We start from the raw sequence: 21,899 nt of genomic DNA, 5'->3' as shown, positions 1-21,899 counted from the left end.
TTTATCCTTTGCAGCTACTTTCAGTATTTATATGTACTTTTATTCTTTTGCTTACTAAAGATGGCCGTGTTAAAATGAAGAACAGGACTCAAGACAGGGTAGTGGTGAGCCCATCAGTGCTGTTCGTGTCAGATCATATGAAGCCATGAAAATAAAAATATATGAAAGCTGCAGAGCTGCGACTCGACTATTATGGGCTGGAGCTCAACTGTCTGTCCTCATTGTTTAAACTGTCAGTGCCGCCTCAGAGACCTTGGTGAGCAGATTCTGATGCCCATGTTGCTGAATCCCTGTTGAGCCCACTCCTATCTTGCCCCTCAGACCCTCGTGCCACTAGGTGGTCTTTAGGTACGATTCCTGCTGAAGTCTCTTTTTAAAGGGCATATCCATCTTGTGGTTTTCCACCTCCTCAGATGCTCCATTTCTTTCCCAGCTGCTTATCTCTTCCTGCTTTGCTGACTCAGCTGATATCTCCGTGATTTCCACACACAAGTCCCATAGTTGCAGTTCATTAGTTTCTGGTTCATCTTGCAGATTATCCACACTTGATGTGCCAACAGACCTTCAGTGTCAGCAGTGCTGTCAGGATCAGTAAACTCTGAATTATACCAATTTCTGCTTTGCCAGCCCAATCTAATTCTTTATCTGTATGCCACCATCTCTGACCACATATCTCACAGTTTGCCCCTTTTTTAGACAAACACAACGACTCCGTCTTAACCTGTGAGTTTGCTCAACTTCAACATCGACATCTTCTACTGGGACTGAAGAGTTTAGAGTCTCCTTCTCATCTCACTTCATTATCTGATGTAGTGTTAGATAAATCTCTCTCTTCATCTCTCTCACTGCTGGTGGTCTGTCGATTGTCACCTTTACCGTTGACTTTACGTAGTCTAGAACGGTGGGCCTTTCCAAGAGCACCTCCACGTCTGATACATTTCACAACTCCATCCTGTCCAGTGACATCTGCAGGTCCCTTCCATTCTGCACAGTCCACTCTTTTGTCGTCCACTTTGTCTCCGATTTATCATTTTCAGAATTAACCTGTCTCTGCAGTGCTCTCCGTATTCGCTCTGAACACTCGGCTTCAGTAAATGCTCTTCTTGGAGTGTGCAGCGCTGGAATATGTGCTCCTCTGACACACTCCTAGTGGTGCCTTCTAGGGCGGGTGGTCTGTCCACGAGAACACAAGGAAGATTTGGATTTCAGCCTAACACCGGCTGATATGAGCTGTACCCATAAATATTGTGCATGGTATTCTTTACCATTAGTGCCCCGTGGCAGTAATCTGGCACTAACCAGTCACATCCAGTATTCTTTATCACTTTCTGTATAATTTCTGTGAGTGTCTGATTGTGTCTCTCAGGTAGTCCATTACCCCAGGACTGTATGCAGCGGTGGTCTTTGTTTCAATGTTAAAATTCTCTGCCATCTCTCTGATTCCCCACCATTATCACTAAGTAGTTTCTGAGGAGCTCCATGTACTCTTATCTGAGAACGAATGAATGAATTGTGCCACAATTTCTGATGGTCTCTTTGTCTTTACAACACTTCTTGCACTGAAACGTGTGAATGTGTCAATGATGCCAAGACCCTGTCCTCCTGTTTGACGTTCATGTCAGTCTGTAGCCGCAGTTTCATTGTATTCATAGGCCAGCGGCAAACCAACAGCTGCTCTGAGTTTGGGTTTGCTGTATTTCAGGTGAGTCTCACAATTCCCAACAATTTATTTAGTAAGGAAGCCCACTCTGCCTCTTTGTTTCCTGAGCAGTGAAGCAGTTTGTGTAATCGGTCCAGTGAAGGAGGTCCACATTGGAGGTGAAGGTTTAACAAAGCCTTTTACTTCTCTCCTGTGCTCCTGTTTTCTGAGACTCTTAGAATCTCACGTTCACAACGCTCATCGTTTTTATTTCTTTATCTGAGATGTTCACTCAGTAATGAGCAGAGCTGGTTAATTCAAGAGTCACTGGCTGATTAAACATCACTGCTTTGTCATTTTCATTATCTAAAAGTGTCCCTGCCCTTTTAAGGGTGTTTTTGAAAATCTTCATTTTTCAAAATGGTTTTTTGGTTTAAATCCTACCTGGCATGTAGAAAATTCTTTGTGAGTTGTGGTAATCACATCTCAAAGACACATGATATCCGATATGGTGTTCCACAAGGCTCTATCCTGGTCCGCTGCTCTTCTCAATCTACGTGCTTCCGTTAGGTCAGATTATCTCAGGTTACAACGTGAGCTACCACAGCTATGCTGATGACACACAGCTGTACTTATCTATAGCACCTGATGACCCTGATTCTATTGATTCACTAACACAATGTCTTACTGGTATTTCTGAATGGATGAATAGTAATTTTCTCAAACTAAATAAGGAGAAAACTGAAATCTTAGTAATTGGCAATAATGGATACAATGAGGTTATCAGAAATAAACTTGATGCATTAGGATAAAAAGTCAAGACGGAGGTAAAAAAACTTAGGGGTAACCGTTGACTGTAATCTGAATTTTAAATCACATATTAATCAGATCACTAGGACAGCATTTTTTCACTTAAGAAACATAAGTAAAGTTAGACCTCTTATATCACTGAAAGATGCTGAGAAATTAGTTCACGCGTTTGTGTTCAGTCGACTAGATTACTGTAACGCACTCCTCTCAGGACTACCCAAAAAAGACATAAATCACTTGCAACGAGTGCAGAATGCAGCTGCTAGAATCCTAACTGGGAAATGAAAATCTGAACACATCTCTCCAGTTTTAATGTCACTACACTGGTTACCTGTGTCTTTCAGAATTGACTTTAAAATTCTGCTTATGGTTTATAAAGCCTTAAATAATCTGCTCCATCTTATATATCAGAATGTCTGACACCTTATATTCCAAATCGTAACCTCAGATCCTCAAATGAGTGTCTCCTTAGAATTCCAAGAACAAAACTTAAAAGAAGTGGTGAGGCGGGCAGGCGGCCTTCTGCTGTTATGCACCTAAAATCTGGAATAGCCTGCCAATAGGAATTCACCAGGCTGATACGGTAGAGCACTTTAAAACACTGCTGAAAACACATTACTTTAACATGGCCTTTTTATAACTTCACTTTAACATAATCCTGATACTCTGTATGTTCAATTCTTCATAATAACTATTCATGGTGGCTCTAAAATCCATACTGACCCCAACTCTCTCTTCTGTTTCTTTTTCCGGTTTCTTTGTGGTGGCGGCCTGCGCCACCTCCACCTACTCAAAGCTTCATGATCCACCAACATTGATGGACTGAAAGCCAGAAGTCTATGTGACCATCATCATCAGGTCCTTCCATGAAAACCCTAAATACAAAGAGGACTGTTTGACTTATGTTAGGTAGATTGCCCAGAGAGGACTGGGTGGTCTCTTGGTCTGGAACCCCTACAGATTTTATTTTTTTTCTCCAGCTTTTGGAGTTTTTTTTTTTTTGTTTTTTCTGTCCCCCTGGCCATCGGACCTTACTTATTCTATGTTAATTAATGTTGTCTTCTTTTGTTTTCTTATTGTGTCTTTTATTTTTCTATTCTTCATTTTGTAAAGCACTTTGAGCTACTGTTTGTATGAAAATGTGCTAAATAAATAAATGTTGATTGATTGATTGATTGATTCCAGCTCTTGTATACCATTCTCTTGTCAAATGCAGGCAGGATTCTATAATTATCAGCCATCCTCTTCTACGAATGTTAAACTTTAACAACACAACACCTTTGATGTTAGCCAGACACTTTTTATTCTTCTCTCCTATAAAACACACCCGTCATGAGTAACCGCCTACAAACCCACTCTCCTCAAACCCTGAATGTCCTTCTTCCAGTCGGGATGCAGTCCCGTAATCCCACAAATAGGAGCTCATATATAAGGTATAGAATATAACAACTTAACAGAATGAAGCTCCCGATGTGCAGTTCAAGTCCAGCGAGGATATCCAACAAAGCCCTAAATATGACGGCTTTAATAGACCTGCCATTGCTGTGTCCAAACATGATGGTGCCATGTAGATAAAGTGTTGTCATATCTACATGATGGCACTGAAATGTATGCAAATCCCCTTTAATGAAGGTCTGCAGTGCACTTTGATCACATCTGAATTGTGTGATTTGTAATTTTAAACTGTGAAGTAGAGGAGGAAATCAAGAAAAATGTGTCTTTGACCCAAACCTCATGGAGGACACTGTGACCGTGGTGTGTGCTCATTATTTTTACTGACTTATTAAGTTAATTCTCGCACTTTTATTTTCACAGGGCTTTTCCATTTCACATGTCCATACAATGAGTTGTCTAATGGCCTCCAGCTCAGGGCTGTCCATGTGAGAAGTAAATCTGAGAAGAGAAGGACAGACACTTAAAGAGAGAGAAAAGTTTCCCACAGAGCATGGCCTCTGCCATAGAAGATGGCGTGGATGAAAGAACGGTGGACATTAAAGAAGAGAACTGTGATTGGCTCACACCAGAGGATGTGTGTGTGAAGCTGGAGGATCACGAAGAAAGAATTTCAGTTTTTAAAGAGGAGGAGGAGGAGTGTAATTGGGTGACTGTTACCATTAAAGCTGAGGATCTGAATGATTACTCTGTTGGTCTTGAACTTCAAAAGTATGAAACTGAGGATATTTTCAAGCAAGATGCCTGTGAAGAATCTCCATCCAGTTTACAGTCCTGGTCCACTAATACGGGACGACTGGCTACACAGGAGAATTCTGCAGAGCTGAAATCAGAGTTATCAGAGCCTGAAGAGAAAATCACCGAGGAAAATGGGAGAGAAGGAGAAGAGTCACCTGGGAGTGTTGGAATAAGTGAGTAATGTGATTAAATATAAAAGAAAGAGGGCATTTATACAGTGCATCCAGAAAGTTTTCACAGCCCATCACATTTTCCACATTTTGTTATGTTACAGCCTTATTCCAAAATGGATTAAATTCATTTTTTTCCTCAGAATTCTATACACAACACCCCATAATGACAACATGAAAAAAGTTTACTTGAGGTTTTTGCAAATTTATTAAAAATAAAAAAACTGAGAAAGCACATGTCCTTAAGTATTCACAGCCTTTGCAATGAAGCTCCAAATTGAGCTCGGGTGCATCCTGTTTCCCCTGTTTAATTGGAGTCCACCTGTGGTCAATTTAGTTCATTGGACATGATGTGGAAAGGCATACACCTGTCTATAGAAGGTCCCACAGTTGACAGTTCATGTCAGAGCACAAACCAAGCATGAAGTCAAAGGAATTGTCTGTAGACCTCCGAGACAGGATTGTCTCAAGGCACAAATCTGAGGAAGGTTCCAGAAAAATTTCTGCTGCTTTGAAGGTCCCAATGAGCACAGTGGCCTTCATCATCCGTAAGTGGAAGAAGTTCGAAACCACCAGGACTCTTCCAAGAGCTGGCCAGCCATCTAAACTGAACGATTGGGGGAGAAGGGCCTTAGTCAGGGAGGTGACCAAGAACCCAATGGTCACTCTGTCAGAGCTCCAGAGGTCCTCTGTGGAGAGAGGGGAACCTTCCAGAAGGACAACCTTCTCTGTAGCAATCCACCAATCAGGCCTGTATGGTAGAGTGGCCAGACGGAAGCCACTCCTTAGTAAAAGGCACATGGCAGCCCGCCTGGGGCCTCATGCATAACGCCGTGCGTAGAATTCGCACTATAACATGATATAAGCACAAAAGCCGAAATGTGCTTACGCACAGAAAAATCTAGATGCAGGAGTCTGTGCGTACTCCAACTTCCACGTTCTTCCGCTCCATAAATCCCGGTCAGCGTGAAAAGTAACGCTTGTGCACGCGCCTGTTGTCCCGCCCCAACTCCTCCCAGAATTACACCTCTTTGAATATGCAAATGAATATAAATCGCCCTTAAGCTCAGCCTTCTGTGAAAAGACAATTGTAAAAGCACGGGGGAAAATGGAAGAATTTCAGCAAATACCAAGTGGAGGCAAAGGAAAAACGTACTATTTGTTGGTTTAAACAGTGGAATAATCAACGAAAGGAAGCTGATCGCCCGACATAGTCGCACAGTGCCCAAAATAAAAAAGAAGGTGTCACATATCAAAGTCGCTGTGAAAAGCCGAGTTGTAGCCCACCGTCTGAGTGTCATATGAAAGCTTATTAGGGCACAGAGAAAAAAAATGGCACACAGTGGGGAAAAATGCACGAAATGTCAACTTCAGTCTCGAAATCTCCACTTTAATTGCGTATTTTATTTTGTTATTAAAGTACAACATCATAAACGTCCTCTTAAAATTGTTTAATTAACCAGTTTCTCAAATCACATCGTAATTAAAGTACCATTTTAAATTCTTTGTTTTATATTTGGCCTTTTGGCCTATGTGTGTGAATCACTACCTGCTTCCGCTTTCTCTTTCTCCGACAGGCCACGGAATCCATTACATTCGTGATATTACAGCTCTCTGAATAATTAAAATACTAAGATGTATACGTGATATCTTTTTCATGATGATAGGAGTTCAAGCACGTTATTAAACAGGGGAATACGGTGTGTGATTGTGTGCGACCTTCGATGAAATTATTGTAGCAGTACTTTCTCTTTCAAATGTACTAACCTCCAATTCCTGTCCGTACTTTTCTTTCTCTACATACCCAATCGCCACACCATCAGCTCTGTAATAGACGTTAAGTCATCTGTAAGCTTAGAACGACGATTCTTCAAAACTTTTAAGGAACATTGAAATATCTTTGTAGTACGTGTTTAATTATTCTATCCATCTATCCTTCCAGTGTCGCGGCAGCCCCAGAAAGAATACAGCACAAGGTAGGATCAGTCCGTGAACTTGCTAGCGCTGCAGAACCGTGTCCTAACATGTTTAATTATTAACAATACAGATTATTTAAATGAAGTTAAAGTTTTATCTGTATAATATAATCAAGATATTTTGCTACATTTTATCTTAAAAATGATATCGTCATCATATGTAAATACGCGCTTTATAAAGTGGCGCAGGTTGTGTAATATTATAACTGTAGTACAAGTTTAAAGTGGGGTGATTGTATTTATAAGTCCTAACAGTTCTACAAGGAGCACTTGATTTAATGCGTTTAAAAGTTCTTGGGATGAAACTGTTTCTGAACCGCGAGGTCCGTACAGGAAAGGCTTTAAAACGTTTTGCCGTGGCTGAGACAGCGTGTCCATGAAGCTGTATACTGATAATTCCCTTTCCAATCAGCTGCTGCTGTGATTCACACTCAGATACAGTGATATAAATACTCAGAGTGGTGCAGTGAGAGGAATATGGAAAAAGATGATCAGCTGTGGCAACTCCTAACGGGAGGAGCTGAAAGAAGAAGAAGAAGAAGAAGTGAGAGTAACAACGCTAAAGCAGTTATGGTATTTGGAATACTATGGCTATTCCCTGGACCATTATATTGTTACAAGTTAATTACAATCAGATGCGTTACACTAATAAACAATATGCGGTTAGTTTCAGTGCATTTATAAAGCCGCAACAGAAATGTGGCTCTAAGAAATAAAGGGTAACACACAGGAACAGTAGCACTGCTTTGGCGTTGGGTGCCGCCAGTTTGCAAAACCAAGCACAGAACTTGCGTATGACAGGGTATGAGGTACCGTGGAAAAGTGCGTGGCTTTACGCCAAGTGTAAGTTTTATACATCGCGATTTGAACGTGGAAACATTCTTACGCAACATTTCTGTGCGTACGCACCGTTTATGCATGAGGCCCCTGGTGTTTACCAAAAGACACCTGAAAAACTCTCAGACCACGAGAAACAAAACTCTCTGGTCTGATGAGACAAAGATTGAACTCTTTGGTGTGAATGCCAGGCGTCATGCTTGGAGGAAACCAGGCACCGCTCATCACCAGGACAATACCATCCCTACAGTGAAGCATGGTGGTGGCAGCATCAGGAACTGGGAGACTAGTCAGGATAAAGGGAAAGATGACTGCAGCAATGTACAGAGACATCCTGGATGAAAACCTGCTCCAGAGCGCTTGTGACCTCAGACTGGGGCGACGGTTCATCTTTCAGCAGGACAACGACCCTAAACACACAGCCAAGATACCAAAGGAGTGGCTTCAGAACAACTCTGTGAATGTCCTTAAGTGGCCCAGCCAGAGCCCAGACTTGAATCCGATTTAACATCTCTGGAGATCTTCAAATGGCTGTGCACCGATGCTTCCCATCCAACCTGATGGAGCTTGAGAGGTGCTGCAAAGAGGAATGGGCGAAACTGGCCAAGGATAGGTGTGCCAAGCTTGTGGCATCACATTCAAAAAGACTTGAGGCTGGAATTGCTGCCAAAGGTGCATCGACAAAGTATTGAGCAAAGGCTGTGAATACTTATGGACATGGGATTTTTTTATTTTTAATAAATCTGCAAAAACCTCAAGTAAACTTTTTCACGTTGTCATTATGGAGTGTTGTGTGTAGAATTCTGAGGAAAAAAATAATTTAATCCATTTTGGAATAAGGCTGTAACATAACAAAATGTGGAAAAAGTGATGAAGCGCTGTGAAGACTTTCTGGATGCACTGTAAATTCTAACAATGGGTACTTTGATGTTTTTAGAAGATTGAAATAAGAGTGGAAAACACAGTTGACTGAACTTTTTATAAAGACCACCTGCTCAGGCCCATGATAATAAACAATAGGTTACCTAATAAATGATAAATTAGAAAAACTTGGGTGAATAAGGAAAAATCTGAAGTGTTCCGCGCATAACTTGAACATCAGGAAGGTTTGACTGAAGCTGTGACGTATGTTAGGCCAAAAGCGCATTACGTACTATGAGAATATCAAAGTCATATTTTGTTAAAGGCGTGTATATTTCTTAAATTGTGTGGCAGTTAAGGCAGAAATGACCACAAAAATAAATAAATAAATAAGTAAGAATCAAATCCTCTCCCTGTGCACTAAATAAGAGTGAATTTTCTCAAGCCAGTCCTCATCTGATATGTGCCTCATCTTTCTAAAGGTAATCTTGTGCAATTTGACATTAACAGTGACAAGAGCTACCTGTACGAGCCATGGTGACATTCAGGGGGTCTCAGGGTCTTCTTTCAGCATCTTGTGTTCTGCTGTCAGCCTGAACTTCCTGGGGCAGCATGGCCTGGACAAGTTGGCAGTGGTGTGAAATCTTCACTTGGAGATGATCTTGGGCCCTTCGGTCTCCCACAGTCACATCAGGTCAATTTGGAGTCACCACTCCACTTCACCTGCATGTTTTTTGGGGATGAGGGGAAGAACCAGAATAACCAGAAACACCATTCAGAGCCCCTATGTAGACCAACTGTGGGCAGGATTTGACCCCAGGACACCTGAACAATAAAGCAGCTGTGCTAAACACTGTGCCCCCTAACACAAGCGGATATACAGTGCATCCAGAAAGTATTCCCAGCGCTTCATCACTTTTTCCACATTTTGTTATGTTACAGCCTTATTCCAAAATGGATTCAATTTTCTCCTCAGAATTCTACACACAACACCCCATAATGAAAAAGTGAAAAAAGTTTACTTGAGGTTTTTGCAAATTTATTAAAAACTAGCAAAATACTCGCGATTCGCAGCGAAGAAGTAGTGTGTCTGAGACATCACACACTGCATGCACGGGTTTACCCTTCCCAGTCCTGCAAAGTCAGTTCACGTGAGCCGCTCGGAGTACATGCATCGAAGGCTCTCAGCTGTGCTTGTGCTATGTCGTGCGATCTTGCGATGTCCACGGCTTTATTTAATGTTAGCTAAGACCCGGCACTTAAAAGTTCAACCTTAGAACTCCAACCAGTGTGCCACCACTTCACTTGTACTGTGTCATTTATTTTAAAAGGCGGCTAGTGGTTCGGAATTTGGATATCAAACCGTGAAGTTGCAGGTTCAAATTCAGCTATTGGCACCATGTGACCTCAAGCAAGTCACGTGACCTGTCTGTGCTGTAGATGCGTTTTTTCCCAAAATTACCAAAGTTCAGCACCTCTAACATACAAAATAAGATTCAGCAAAAGCCTGACGTGTCGAAATGATCCCACAGACAAAATATCTTCATTTTTAAAAGCTTCAGTAAAACTTCTAAGTAAAACAGTTGACACATAAAAGAGAAGTTCTTGTTCAGAAAAGTTGTGCTCAAAGCTTATAAATCTTGTTTCATTTCTAATCTTTACAAAATCTGATCTATTTAAGGACGGTCAGAGAACTGCCTGCCTGTCCCATTTCTATGTTGTCTTTGAAGTCCCTGTGGACTCGGACCTGTTTAAACATCGACTGCCTCAATTATCACACTGAGTCTCAGTTATAGCAAGAAAGTTCAATCTGTTATTAAGTTAGAGGAGGTAACGACTATGGCTATGACTGAGGAGACACTAATGTGAATTTAATTTAAAGCATTACTTTCGAGTCGTGAGAAAAGCGCTATATAAATGGAAAGAATTATTATGCAGGAGCACAGACAGTTACTATACTATACTTCAACATGAAATGTCTAATTTTACTTTTACATTAAGTATGGTTTTCAAATCACTAGCAGTTACATTGCAAACGAACATTTAAACATTTCTTATTGCAAACATTGGCTGTTTCTTGAAGTTTATTCACAGGTCGCTCCAGTGTGCTGGATTTGGTCTGCACACAAACTTAGGGTCCTATGGATTCAGTTTTATTTTTTCACAAACTCTGTTTTATTTTATTTTTATTTTTTTTTTAATACAGTAAGTAGCAACAGCTACAATAAAACAAATCATAATGACTTGACACTTTCCATTCCATTTAATGACACAGCACACTAGCCCAGCTGAACCTTATTTTGCAGTTCCATTCATCAGGTAGGAGCCCAGATCCTCCATGATGTCGTGTGCTGAGACTGCAGTAGGACAGCGAGTGTCCTCCAGAACTGTAAGAGCCGTTTAGTTTGACACATCCTTCTGAGATGAAGGTTCACTTCACTTTTAGAGTCTGGGATATTTGTTACAGCCTGAGCTGATGTGTTCTCAGCCAGAAAGAACTCTTTGTAGAGGTTAATATGTTCAGCGAGGTACCCTACTGATGTGAAGCGGCTATTCCTCCTGGTGTTTGATAGACAACAACAGCAACATTTATTTCTATATCACATTTTCATACAAACAGTAGCTCAAAGTGCTTTACATATTAAAGAATAGAAAAATTAAAAGACACAATAAGAAAACAAAATAAATCAACATTAATTAACATCAAATAAGAGTAAGGTCCAATGGCCAGGGAGGACAGAAAAAACTAAAAAACTCCAGACGGCTGGAGAAAAAAATAAAATCTGTAGGGATTCAGACCATGAGACCGCCGGCCCAGTCCCCTCTGGACAATGTCAGACCTGCAGTTCCTGAGACGCACATACTGAGGTCTGTCTGTAAGATAGTCCTCACGATCCATGGCACCAGGTGTGAATCTACTCCCATCTCTGTTAGCTTGTCCCTAAGGAGCAGAGGTGTTGAAGAAGAAGGCAGACTTTACCACATCACTAGTGATGAAGCCTCACTACAGTATTTCTAGTGCTGCCAGGTCTCTCTCACCAAACTGATGCCATGACACCCTGTTAGGCGTCACCCCTTTGAAAACGTCCTGGTCTGCTGCCAGACAGTATGGTGCATTGTCTGTCAGCTCTGCTCAAATGTCAGGAAGATTCAGCTGGTTGTTGTGAAGGGGCTGAAGTGCTGCTGCCTGTGAAAAGGTGGAGAAGTTACTGCTCTCCATAAAGAGAACATCTGGCAGAAAGTCCTGCTCTTCAGGACCTGAAATTGTAATTATGTGAATTATTACTGGTGATTCTTCAACCTTAAATGTTACAGATTGAAAATGTGCATCATTATGTCTGTAGCTTCATCTACTGCATATCTTAAAATAATTAATTACAAAGCAAAAGCGAACTAAGCTGGAAGGAGCTAAATCTGGGAATTAAACAGAACAAAAGAAAGAGAGACCCGCTCAAGAAGGCTCCTTGTATCTGAGGAGTCGCCTGCTCTTCTGCTCAGGTTTGTAGGGCCGAGTTTATAACAGAAGAGTCAAATGTGGAGCTCGCGTGAAACGTTTATTACATCAGAAACATTGTTGTTAATTTATAACAACCAGTGCCATTTAATAATAACATTTTTCTGCGGGAAAGACTGTTAATACCAGTTAAATATTATTTCATGTACAATTAGACCTTCCTCCATAAAATGATTACCATACAGTTGAACGTTTACTCGCCTATCACTGTGTTGAGGGCGTGTTGCTCTCGGCTATCTGTGCTTTCATCAACTACAACAGAAATTTTCTTGCCGCAAATCTTTAAAAGAACGTCCTCCATATGTTGTTCAAAGACACAGGACCAATGAGTTTGACGAAGACTGTGCTCAGATTCTGGCAGCGCGCCTTCCTGTTTACAATGCTTAATAAAGAAAGGACGTATCTTTGTCATGTTTTTCAAGCGGTACATCTGACTCACAAGGCCACAAAATCGTTCACAAACTGGCGTCTTGCATCTGACGATTTTGTTGTTTCCTCTCTTGTTACCTGAAGGTGACCACCTATTGATCTTAATTTAAGTTTTAGATTTGACGCGGTCATTGCAAGTATCTTCTCGTGTCCAGTCTATGGTGTGCTGGCAAAACTTGCAGAGAAGTTGTTGTCCAGATTTGTAAAAGTCGCCGGGATATTGTTGTGCCCTCAATCTTGCAGTTAAGTTTGTGTTTCTTAGTTTTTTTCTGCGCAGTTGGGGTATCTGATTCTGCTGGCCTTGACGTTTCTGTCTCATGGAGCTAGCTAATTCACGTGGCTTTAACGAGAAGACATACAGGAAAGACGCGCACAAACAGACAGAGGCGCGACTGAATTCCTACAAATTCTGAATTATTTTTAGATTGACTGACTGACTTCTAGTTGAAATATTTTCTTTCATTATTTAAATGCAGCAGTATGTCTTTAAACTTGAAGAGCCAAGCCACTGCTTTCTTCAAGTGATGCCAATCAGAAAAGTAGGTGATTAGTTTGTTGATGGGCTCGGTCGCCTCCTCTACTCATTGTCATGTTGGCTGCACAACTTGTAACTTCTGGCTCATCTTCAAAGAGTGAATCGTTCAGTTGATCTGGGGCCTCATGTATAAACGGTGCGTACGCACAGAAATGTTGCATAAGAACTTTTCCACGTTCAAATCGCGATGTATAAAACCTACACTTGGCGTAAAGCCACACACTTTTCCACGGTACCTCATGCCTTGTCGTACGCAAGTTCTCCGCTCAGTTTTGCAAACTGGCGGCACCCAGCGTCAAAGCAATGGTACTGTTCTTGTGTGATTACACATTATTTTCATGACGCGGCTTTATAAATACACAGAAACTAACCACATATTGTTTATTAGTGTAATGCATCTGATTGTAATTAACTCGTAACAATATAATGGTCCAGGGAACAGCCATAGTATTCAAATACCATAAGTGCTTTAGCGTTGTTACTCTCACTTCTTCTTCTTCTAGCTCCTCCCGTTAGGAGTTGCCACAGCGGATCATCTTTTTCCATATTACTCTCACTGCACCACTCGGAGTATTTATATCACTGTATCTGAGTGTGAATCACAGCAGCAGCTGATCGGAAAGAGAATTATCGGTATACGGCATTAAGCACACGCTGTCTCAGCCACGGCAAAACGTTTTAAAGCCTTTCCTGTACGGACCTCGCGGTTCACAAACAGTTTAATCTCAAAAACTTTAAATGCACTCAATCAATTGCTCCTTGTAGAACTGTTAGGACTTATAAGTACAATCACCCCACTGTAAACTTGCACTACAGTTATAATATCTCACAACCTGGGCCACTTTATAAAGCACGTATTTACATATGATGACAATATCATTTTTAAGGTGAAATGCAGCAAAATATGTTTGTTAAATTATACACATAAAACTCTAACTTCATTTAAATAATCTATATTCTTCACTGGGAGTGTCGTGAAGGATAGAATAATTAAACATGTACTACGAAGATATTTCAATGTTCTTTAAACGTTTTGAAGAATCGGCGCTAAGCTTACAGATGGCTTAACATCTATTACAGAGCTGATTGTGTGGCGATCGGTTACTTGGGGAAAGAAAAGCAAGGACTCTTGGGGTGGCCACACCAATATATATTGAATATAAAACAGAAAGAGAAAATAACAACACAGCTAAAAACGCAGCGACAAATTCCGACAAAAGATAAATGCTTGTCATGAGCACAAGGCTCATGAAACACATGTTTAATAACGTGCTTTAACTCCTATCATCATGAAAATGACATCACGTATACATCTCAGTATTTTAGTTATTCAGAGAGCTGTAATATCACAAATGTAATGGACTCTGTGACCAGTTGGAAGAAGAGAGCCAGTTTAAGAAGCAAGTAGTGATTCACACACACAGTTCACATACGAGTAGAAGATCAAATACAAAACAAAGCATTTAACGTGCTACTTTAATTACGATGTGATTTTGAGAAACTGGTTAATTAAACGATTTTAAGATGAAGTTTATGATGTTCTACTAAATGACAAATTAAACTACGTGATTAAAGTGGAAAATTCGAGATTGAAGTTGACATTTCGTGCTTTTTCCCCACCGTGTGCCTTTTTTCTCTGTACCCTAATAAGCTTTCATATGACCCTCAGACGGTGGGCTACAACTCTTCTTTCCACGGCGACTTTGATATGTGACTTCTTTTTTATTTCCGGCACTGTGCGATTTTGTGGATGTGAGCTTTCAAGTTTCTCCAACACGCTATGTCACTCGATCAACTTCCTTTGTTGATTATCCCACGGTTTATTTGAACAAATTGTCTGTTTTTCCTTTGCCTCCACTTGGTATTCGCTGAAATTCTTATATTTTCCCCGTGCTTTTCCCATTGTCTTTTCACAGAAGGCTGCGCTTAAGGGCGATTTATATTGATTTGCATATTCAAATAGGCGTAATTCTGGGAGGATTTGGGGCGTTACATAATGCGTGTGCACGAGCGTTAGTTTTCACGCTGATCGGGATTTATGTAGCGGAAGAACGTGGAAGTTGGAGATGCGCACAGATTCCTGCATCTGGATTTTTCTGTGCGTAAACACATTTCGGCTTTTGTGCTTACGCCATGTTATAGTGCGAGTTCTACGCACGGCGTTATGCATGAGGCCCCAGGCGGGCTGCCATGGAAGCCACTCCTTAGTAAAAGGCACGTCTGGCCACTCTACCATACAGGCCTGATTGGTGGATTGCTACAGAGAAGGTTGTCCTTCTGGAAGGTTCCCCTCTCTCCACAGAGGACCTCTGGAGCTCTGACAGAGTGACCATTGGGTTCTTGGTCACCTCCCTGACTAAGGCCCTTCTCCCCCAATCGTTCAGTCCAGGTCTTTTTGGCCACTCACGCTCTGACTTCAGTAAGAAACTTGGACCCTGTGACCATGTGGTGATTTTGAGAAAGCTTTCTATGCTTAGCCCTCTGGATGCTTGATCAGCTGGATTAAGGGCACATGTGACGTACCTCCACTGTGAAGGATGTGAATGATCTCTGATCACGGAGATTCTGTTGGCAACAAAGGCCTTGAATCGTGTGCTTTCATTTGAAATGTATTTTAGCACCGTGGTGCTGTCAGTCCAAAATGTAGATTCTTGTAAGGGCATTTGAAGATCACCTTTTAGGATTTTGTCCATTTTAACTGCCACGACAGCTGCTGTCAACTCCAATCTTGGAGTCCTGACCTTCAATGGTGCAACTCTTGACTTGCCCATCAGGAATAAACAATGCTTTTTGCCCTTTTCATCGGTTAAGACAAGGTAAGTGACTGTGCCGTACCCATCTTCACTGGCATCTGCAAAATGGTGCATCTGAGCTGACTTTATGGTTCCAAACCGTGCAGGTTTGACACATCTGTTCACTTTATAGTCTGTAGCTAACTGTAAGTCATCTATCCATTTTTTCCATTTCTGAATGTGTTTGACTTCTTCTGATTTCTCTTTGCTCAAGTCTCTTTGCATAAGCTTTGCTGTCAGTATGGCGGGTGCTAGAATGCCAAGGGGATCATAAACTGAGCTGAACAACAGACAGAATACCACGTCTTGTAGTTGGCTTGTTTCGTAACTTAATCTCAAATTTGAAACTGTCCCTGTGGACTCCCAGGGAAGGAGACTGTGGCTCAAGTCTAAGGCCTTGTGTTCAAGAGCTCTGTCTTCTTCAGGAATAGACAATAAAACTGCTCTGTTGTTACTCACCCACTTGGTCAAATGAAGTCCACCTCTAAGGCATAGCGTTTGGAGGTCCTTTGCCAGCTTTATTGCTTGTTCTTCTGTTGCCACCGACTTTAAGCAGTCATCTACATAGAAGTTATTGAGTACGGTGTTAACAACTTCCTCAGGAAATGTGTTTCTGGCATCTTCAGCTTAAGCATACGAAGCACAACTGGGTGAAGAAGTAGCACCAAGAAGATGTGCTGTCTGTACTGACGTTTCTCCTTCTTTCGTATGCAGGATATAACTTCCAATGAATTAATTTGTTGCATAGACTTGACGCAAGTCTTCTTTTACTAGTTCAACAACTTCATTTTGAACAACAATAACAAAGTTATCTTATAGCAGTTGGTAAATATTAAGACATTTCATTCTGCCACAAAAATTCCCCCCTCTAAAATCTGGAAACGCACAACACATATCTTGCATGCGCACATGAACTCTCAATTAAACGTATGTAATTAACAATGGTGCATTTACAAATATTCAAAAACTACTCTTGTTTAAATGAAAAGGTCCACTTAAGTTACGGCTCTTACACTGTCATTTTGAATTCTTCTAGGTCTTTCCTTAGGTTGCCTTCAGACCACCATAAAAAGTGCAAGAGATCAGTGTCTTTATCTGGGACTTTAACTTGGTAGAACATTAACTTAATGTCTGCCATTAGTGCGACTGGCTCCTTTCTAAATCTCGTAAGGACACCAATGAGAGTGTTAGGTCAGAACCTTTAAATAATTGTTCGTTACGTGAAGTCCCCTGGTAGGTGGATGTGCAATCAAAGACCACTCGTATCTTATCTTATTTTTCTTTGGATGATACACACCATGATGTGGGATGTGCCACACCCTGCCTTCATTGCAGTGCAGCCTTTCTTTGGGCTCTTTAACGCTTGTCAATTATGTCTTTCATGAAGGCTTTATAGTCTTCGTGGACACCTGAATCTTTGCTCAGTTTTCCCTTGAGCCCAATAAAATTCTGCTCAGCGATTGTTTGGCATTTTCAGTGTTTCATCTTTCAAAAGGCAAATTTAAGCAATAGTGGCCACCTACCAGTCTCGTAGATTCTGAGGCTATGCGCGTGAACTTGATGTCTTCCTGCGACATTTCAGAGCTGCACTGTGTAAAATCTGTGTTATACTCTTCTACTGTTACAGCAGCACATCTTCAATTTCTGTTTTTGACACACGATTGACTGAATGTTTGGGCAGCTTACCACTTTGTTTTGTGAGGTCATCTATCTCTTTGTATGGCCCACCGACCACCCATCCAAGAGCAGTCTCACAGCATGAGGTCCACCTCCTTGGTTAGGTATGATTTGCGACTGCGTGAAGATTTCTGGGTTGCTGATTCCTATTAAAAGATCCCATTTCTATGTTGTCTTTTAAATCCCTGTGCACTGGGACCAGTTCTAAACAACAACTGACTCAATTAGCACACTTAGTTAGAGCAAGAAAGTTCGATCACATACTAACTTAGAAGGAGGAAAACAATAGCATTGTCTACGACTATGAAAAATGTATATTAGTTTGAATTTAACTTGAAGCTTAAAGCATTACTTTCTAAGATTGGCTCTTAAATAACCAATTGTGTCTCAAATGTTGTAAGTTGCCTTGGATAAAGGTGTCAGGAAAAAAAAATAGTTAAAATGTTTGTGTTATTTCAGATTTACAGAAGAATGACAGCTTCTCTCCACCTTCATTTAGTCAGCTCTCTCTTCAATACAAAGAGAAAGGTATGATGAAATCAGCAAGAGGATCAGAGAACCTGACAGCAGCATTTTTGCAGTGCAGTTCTCTCCCTGCTACTGGAGTAACACAGACAGAAGCCATCAAAACTAATCAACAGCAACTGGAGAAAGAAATCCAAATTCACACTGGAAAAAAATGTCTGGAATGTGGTAAAAAATTCACACACAAAAGTGATCTTAATAATCATATGAAGATTCACACAGGAGATAAAACATATTGTTGGCATGAATGTGGCAACCATTTCCCAAAGATCAAGAATCTTAACAAACACACAGAAATTCACTCTGGAGAGGAGAAACCTCATTGCTGTAAAGAATGTGGCAAACGATTCTCAAGGAGAAGCTATCTTCAGAACCACAGAAGAAGCCACACAGGAGAAAAACCGCATTGCTGTTCAAAATGTGGTAAGTCGTTCTCATGTATGAGCTATCTTCAGAGGCACAGAAGAAGCCACACAGGAGATAAACCTCATTGCTGTTCAGAATGTGGTAAGTCCTTCTCAAGGAGAAGTAATCTTCAGAGGCACAAAAGAATCCACACATGAGTAAAACCTCATTGGCATATTCTGGAGAACAAACAATTTTCTGACAAATGCAGTTTTCAAAGGCACACAGAAATTGATATTGAAGAGAAGTCATATTGTTGTTCTCAATGTGGAAAAAGGTTTTAAATATGAGCTCTTTTCAAGTAAACGCACAAACTCCCACTAAAGTGACAATGCAGTATGTATGTTCTGAATGTGGCAAATGTTATACAAGCCAGAAATATCTTTACAGACATGCCAAAATCCATACTGAAGAAAAATCTCATTGTTGTTCTGAATGTGGGAAATGATTCTTAGATTTATGCACACTTCAGTGCCACATCTGAACTCATACTGGAGATAAACCTTATTGTTGTCCTGAATGTGATAAGCAGTTCTTACAACAAAGCACCATAAAGAGTCACATCAGACGTCACACTGGAGAGAATCCTCACTATTGCTTGGCATGTGGCAAACAATTCTCATGCCTCGGTTCTCATTATAATCATAGGAGAAGTCATACTGGAGAGAAGCCTTACAGTTGTCCTGAAAGTGGAATGTGATTCTCATATAACAGTTCTCTTCACAAACATAAAATAATTCATTCTGGTAAGAAATAAAGCTGTTCTGACTATGGCAAGCTTTTCTCAGATGGCACAACTCGTATTGATCACATGAGAATTCACTCTGGGGAGAAACCTTATTGCTGGCCAGAGTGTGGCAAACGATTCTCACGTAAGGTCACCTCTGAGCCACATATGAATTCACACTGGAATACAACGCATATTTCACAAACAGCAAGAATCTTCTTCAGTAACTTATAGGTGCAAGAAAAAAACCTCATTGTTGTCCTAAATGTGGTTAACGCTTTTCAGATGGCAGTGGTCTTCATCGTCGTAAATGACCTGCTTACTTGTGGTAAGCCTCTTAGCTGTTCTGAATGTTGAAAGTGGTCCTCCTGTATCAGCCATCATCAGCAACACGTAAGATTTCATGAAGGACACAGAAACTGTACTGCCAGGACGTCGGCCATACACGGACTGATCATCTCTGCACCAGTGCTGTGACATAAGATGGTGAACAATACAAACACCAGACAACAGAATGAGGTAGCAACAGTACTGTGCGGTGATAACAACTTCAACCACAGAACACAACTGAAAAAGTTCAATGTAACGATTAAAAAATGGAGAAGTCAAATCAAATCCACAGTGCAGTGCCAACTACCAGGAGGTGCCACTGACAACGAGGGGAATATTTTTGTTTCAGAGCTTTGGCGATGGGGCCTTATCTGAGTCACAATGAACTTGTACCGTCTTTGGGATGTCATCTGATGGCTGACGCCTGGGCTGAATGCAGACAGCCGTTCTTAACCCTGATAATGAAGAAGTCATTTAGTGACATCAGCTGACAGCCAATGCTGTCCAATCAGGTACTGGAGAGGGACAGTCGAGGAGGACAGGAGACTAAAAAGAGAGCCGTCACATGACAGACCAATGTAGAGGGGCTTTATAAGACTTTGAAACTGATTTAGGTCATCATTTATAAATGATAAGAGTCTTTACAAACCAAACACATTCATCAGCTGTGTGTCAAGGGTGAGTCCAAAAGTGGGAATTTAAGGAGATCAAAATACAAATAAAGAGAAGCATTCAGGGTTTAAAGAGAAATGTTTAAGACCTGAAGAGGGAGTCACAACAGCATGCTAGAGTTACCACGGGGGACCAGAGTTGTGAAGAATATCAAATAATGTATGGAAGGAATATTATTTAAAATAATAATAATAATTTTATGAGAAATGGAAGACCATAGTGAATGCGGAACACAGTGAAAATGAAATGAACTGATTTTATTGTCTGACATATAAGAGAAAAAGGGAAGACAAAGCAGAAACACACAGGGATCTCTGATGACCAAGCTGATAATTTGATAAATGAACCTAAAAATATAACGGATGTCACTTTGCTCCATGTCAGTATATCCTGGGTGGTGTGTGAAGGACGCTCTATACTCTGAATGTGTTGGTTCAGGTTTCAGTTGGAGTTCAGCACCTTCTTCATATCGATACCCAAGACAATGTTTCTTCACATCGAGACTACAAGCTGGAGGCCACAGGAGCTCAATAAACTCCAACAGCACGATGGACGATTAGAAAGCTCTGCTCTGAGAGAGTGTCAGCTACACAAAGCTTCGGCTTCATTTACTTGACAGAAAACTCCAAAAAGCAGAAGTGGCCCCTTCTGTACCCCCACCACTGAAGGTCACATTTGACCCCCTCACTACTCCACTATTGGTTCACTCTGCTTGGACTTTCTGTATTTTGTAAGTTTATGTTTCATTTTTTTTGGCCACACTCTTTTTACATTTCTTTTCATTGATGTTCTCAAATGTGTGAGTATAGCTTGACTGTTACAAGGACTTATCTAAATAGGGTACATTGGCCATGAAATGCAGTGGAACCCACAAAATGAAGCAGTGACATCGATGAAATAGGCTCAGTGGCAGAGGTGCCGGGGACAAAATCAGAAAGGACAGCAGAGAAAAGGCAGGTAGCAACTGAAAACAAAAGAAGAAAATTAATTGGTGGAAAGAACTGTCAGTAACTCCTGAGTGGACCGTTGAGGACAGTCGTGGCATGCAGACGTCAAAGTTCATGCGTTTTTGATTTCAAATCTGTGACCATGCATTGAATAAGTCTGTTATTTATCAGTTAGCGTGTTCTGAGACTGTAATGTCATCACAAAGATCACACAAACACGTTGTAGCGGGTGCCACATGTGCTATTGTCCCGTTGGCAGTTTGCAGCTCCTTAGGGTGCATTTCAATAAAAGTGGATACTGTAAATACATCTTTTAGGGGGAGGTCGTAACACGGATAGGACGGTTGGTGCTGAAGACTTTATAACTGGAAAAGAAGGAGAGAGAGAGAGAGAGAGAGAGAGAGACATCATGTGGTGGAGCAAAGGGAAGCGACGAGATACCGCTAAGAAATGTCTTATGCTCTGTTTTGGAGAACCGGTTTCTCTTCAACAAGAACATCTCGCCCCTAAACTGTGAAAGGTGGTTGTGATGCTATGTTATGTACTAGTTTGTTTGTTTTCTTGTCTATATGTAAAATCTATATGTGTATCTTTTTCCCTCTTCTTTGTTTGTGGTGTTGCTTATAGTTTAATGCTGAGCTGGGACATGTGGTGAGGGGTCAAATAAAAGGACGAGCATTGGTCACGTTGCCCCAAAAGATTTTTGATATCAAACTGCTTTGCTCCAGCAGTTTTCTGATTGTGTGGCTACCCTGAGTTTAGTTGTTCTCCGTGAGAAGCGGTACAGATTAGTGGTGGTCCGTACGGGGAGCTGACTAGTATACATCCGTTATCTCCTTTCACGCATTTTTCACCACCATAGT

At 41.0% G+C, this 21,899-nt stretch overlaps 1 protein-coding gene across 1 annotated transcript; it reads left to right on the top strand.

Annotated features, from left to right (window-relative positions):
• Positions 1 to 4,268: 4,268 nt before the first annotated feature.
• Positions 4,269 to 21,721, top strand: LOC120528511 (zinc finger protein 502-like). The gene is made up of 2 exons (XM_039752688.1): positions 4,269 to 4,812; positions 17,890 to 21,721. Exons 1-2 carry the CDS (start codon positions 4,395 to 4,397, stop codon positions 18,516 to 18,518), a joined length of 1,047 nt encoding a protein of 348 aa, XP_039608622.1. The 5' UTR covers positions 4,269 to 4,394; the 3' UTR covers positions 18,519 to 21,721.
• The last annotated feature ends 178 nt before the right edge of the window (positions 21,722 to 21,899 follow it).

This window comes from Polypterus senegalus, chromosome 4 (assembly GCF_016835505.1).
Source record: "Polypterus senegalus isolate Bchr_013 chromosome 4, ASM1683550v1, whole genome shotgun sequence".
Lineage (NCBI taxonomy): Eukaryota > Metazoa > Chordata > Cladistia > Polypteriformes > Polypteridae > Polypterus > Polypterus senegalus.
The sequence above is the reverse complement of the archived record's forward strand: the minus strand, read 5'-3'. Positions and strand labels throughout refer to the sequence as shown.

Bases quoted from the DNA above. Each gene is read 5' to 3' on its own strand.
- LOC120528511 (XM_039752688.1), top strand. From the start codon at position 4,395: ATGGCCTCTGCCATAGAAGATGGCGTGGATGAAAGAACGGTGGACATT. The intron at 4,813-17,889 runs GTGAGTAATGTG...GTGTTATTTCAG, and splicing joins ACCTGGGAGTGTTGGAATAA to ATTTACAGAAGAATGACAGC.